This window comes from Rhincodon typus, chromosome 47, assembly GCF_021869965.1.
Source record: "Rhincodon typus isolate 14 chromosome 47, sRhiTyp1.1, whole genome shotgun sequence".
In the NCBI taxonomy this organism is placed as follows: domain Eukaryota; kingdom Metazoa; phylum Chordata; class Chondrichthyes; order Orectolobiformes; family Rhincodontidae; genus Rhincodon; species Rhincodon typus.
In genome coordinates, this window is record NC_063378.1 from 7,158,764 (window position 1) to 7,162,001 (window position 3,238).

Consider the following 3,238-nt stretch of genomic DNA (forward strand, 5'->3'; position numbering starts at 1 on the left):
CCCCCCCCAACTCCCTGTGGGAGTGAATCCCACATTCCTGCCCCCTCTCTGAGGGAAAATGTTCATCCTGAATTCACCGTTGGATTTATCCAAATGCTTCCATCTTGTCATCCCCCCCAACTCTGCAACTCCCTGACAATCGGAAACATCTTCCCCACATTGACCTGATTGAAAACTCCTTCCTGAATTCGAAAGGCCAAGAGCCTGGCTCTCCCACAGGCCTCGTGTGGGAGGGAAATGACCCCCAGCCTGTTTGGGGATTGTTGGGGAGGAACCGGGAGGCTCCAACACACAGACACACACCCACACACCCCTAACACCCTAACACACACAGACACAGACACACACACAGACACATACCCCTAACACACACACACACACATACACACCCACACCCACACCCACACACACACACCCAGACACACCCACACCTCTAACACCCTAACACACACACACAGACACACACACACAGACACCCCTAACACACACACACACTCACACACACACACACCCACACACCCACACACACCCACTCACACACACACCCACACACACACACACACACACACACAGGCGTGAGCTGTCACCACCTTCTCACGGTCAGGGCGATCAATACCAGTGTGAGCGATTAGAAGCAAAACCAACTCCTCATGCCACTTCCATCCCTGTAACTCTGTGATTGCTCCTTCCCCTGGCACTCAGTGACATGTTTAAAGTTTCGGCAAAGGTCTGTAGCTCGAGTTGTGGATGAGATTGTTGACTTGCTCGCTGAGCTGGCTGGCTATCGTTCAGAAGTTTCGTCACTGTGCTCGGTAACATCAGTGGAGCCTCCGATGAAACGGTGTTATTCTACTCTGCTTGGAATTTATACTGCCTGGATTGTTATGGTGAGTTGTGTCATTTCCGGTTGTGATCTGTATGGGTTTGTAATATGGGGTCCAATTCTATGTGTTTATTGATTGCATAATGGGCGGAGAACCATGCCTCTAGGAATTCCCGTGCGTGTCTGTTTTGCTTGGGCTACTATGGTTACCTTGTCCCAGTTAAAGTGATGGCCTTCATTGTCTGAGTGTGCTGATGATAAGGATAGTTCGTCGTGCCATTTTGCTGCAGTTGACGTTCACGTATTCTGATGGCTAGTTTCCTTCCTGTCTATGCCACAAACATTACATCGGACAGACAGGAAGGAAACTAGCCATCAGAATACATGAACATCAGCTAGCAGCAAAATGGCACGACGACGTCTCCTCATTATCGGTACACTCAGACAATGAAGGCCATCAGCTTAACTGGGACAAGGTAACCATAGTAGCCTGAGCAAAACATAGACACGCACAGGAATTCCTAGAGGCATGGTTCTCCGCCCATTATGCAATCAATAAACACATAGAATTGGACCCCATATTACAAACCCATACAGATCACAACCGGAAATGACACTACTCACCATAACAATCCAGGCAGTATAAATTCCAAGCAGAGTAGAATAACACCGTTTCATCGGAGGCTCCACTGATGATGTCGCCTAGTACAGTGACGAAACTTCTGAACAAGAACAGGCCAGCTCGGTGAGCAAGTCAACAACCTGACTCAGCGACGTGTTCCCAATGCCGAGGCTGTAAATCCACTTTGTCCTGTAATTACAGATAAAAGGGACGACACTGTTTGTGCCATTGTGAACCCTTCCTTCGTCTTATACTCCTCCATCGTCTCCTTCTACGTTCCCTTCATCGTCACCCTGCTGGTTTATGTCCAGATCTACGCTGTGCTCAGACGGAGGAGGAGGAGGGTGGCAGTGAAGAAGTTAGGTGTGCCGACAGAGCAGGGGACCCTGGCACCCACCAAGGTAGGCACAGCAGGCAGGGAGGTAGTGAGATGGAGATGGCAATGGGCGCGGGGATGGGGGGGAGGTGGGGGCTAAATGCTCTACAGGGTCCTTCACCCCCAGGCACAGGGTTTAAATTCTGCCCCAGGCTCTCGCTCTGCGACAGGGGTAGGGGCTCAATTTGACCCGGGCTCCGACTGGCTTTCAGCCGATTGGTCTTGGAGAGAATTCCCGATCTCGCGGATTCAGTTTCCAGCTCAGGATTCAGGGGAGGAGTCCGAGTGGAGGAGTAACACTGAGGGATGCAGGTCGTTCAGAGAAGGCTGCACTTAGGTCAGAACTGAGGGAGCTTTACTCTGTATCTAACCCCATGCTGTCCCTGTCCTGGGAGGGTTTGATGGGGGACAGTGTAGAGGGAGCCTTACTCTGTATCTAATGCCGTGCTGTCCCTATCCTGGGAGGGTTTGATGGGGGACAGTGTAGAGAGAGCTTTACTCTGTATCTAACGCCGTGCTGTCCCTGCCCTGGGAGTGTTTGATAGAGGACAGTAGAGGGAGCCTTACTCTGTATCTAATGCCGTGCTGTCCCTATCCTGGGAGTGTTTGATGGGGGACAGTGTAGAGAGAGCTTTACTCTGTATCTAACCCTGTGCTGTCCCTGTCCTGGGAGTGTTTGATGGGGGACAGTGTAGAGGGAGCTTTACTCTGTATCTAACCCCGTGCTGTCCCTGCCCTGGGAGTGTTTGATAGAGGACAGTGTAGAGGGAGCCTTACTCTGTATCTAATGCCGTGCTGTCCCTATCCTGGGAGGGTTTGATGGGGGACAGTGTAGAGAGAGCTTTACTCTGTATCTAACGCCGTGCTGTCCCTGCCCTGGGAGTGTTTGATAGAGGACAGTAGAGGGAGCCTTACTCTGTATCTAACCCTGTGCTGTCCCTGTCCTGGGAGTGTTTGATGGGGGACAGTGTAGAGAGAGCTTTACTCTGTATCTAACCCCGTGCTGTCGCTGCCCTGGGAGTGTTTGATGGGGACAATCGGGTAGAACTGTGCGCCTAGAATTTGGAAACACTAATATTAATTATTTGTGTGAGTCTCTCTGTGTGTAGACACGATTGTGAGGAGATTGCTTCCTGTTTTATTCTGTTTCAGAGTAAGTGCACATATCCTGAAGATGTTAAACTTTGCAATTTAATGGTCCAATCACAAGGGAGCACTAGTGTGAACAAAAAGAAACTGGTAAGAATTGATTTGCAGAGACCGATTCCCTCCCAGCTCTTGGTCACTTTCCAGAACAACTGGATCTGTCTGAATTCCTGCATTTCACTTCATCCGTCATTTCACTTCATCAAACCCCTTCCCATTCACTTCCATTGGACACAAACCCAATGGACCAAACCCCTTCCCATTCACTCCC

The 3,238-nt window shown here is 50.3% G+C and overlaps 1 protein-coding gene across 2 annotated transcripts in view; it reads left to right on the plus strand.

Annotated features, from left to right (window-relative positions):
• LOC109938748 (D(2)-like dopamine receptor) overlaps nt 1-3,238 on the plus strand; it is a 19,731-nt gene that overhangs the window by 11,378 nt on the left and 5,115 nt on the right. For both annotated transcript variants that reach the window (XM_048620625.1, XM_048620626.1), the window contains exons 5-6: nt 1,647-1,846; nt 2,974-3,060. In XM_048620625.1, the coding sequence (XP_048476582.1) occupies nt 1,647-1,846; nt 2,974-3,060 (287 nt within the window). The remainder of the gene's footprint in view (nt 1-1,646; nt 1,847-2,973; nt 3,061-3,238) is intronic.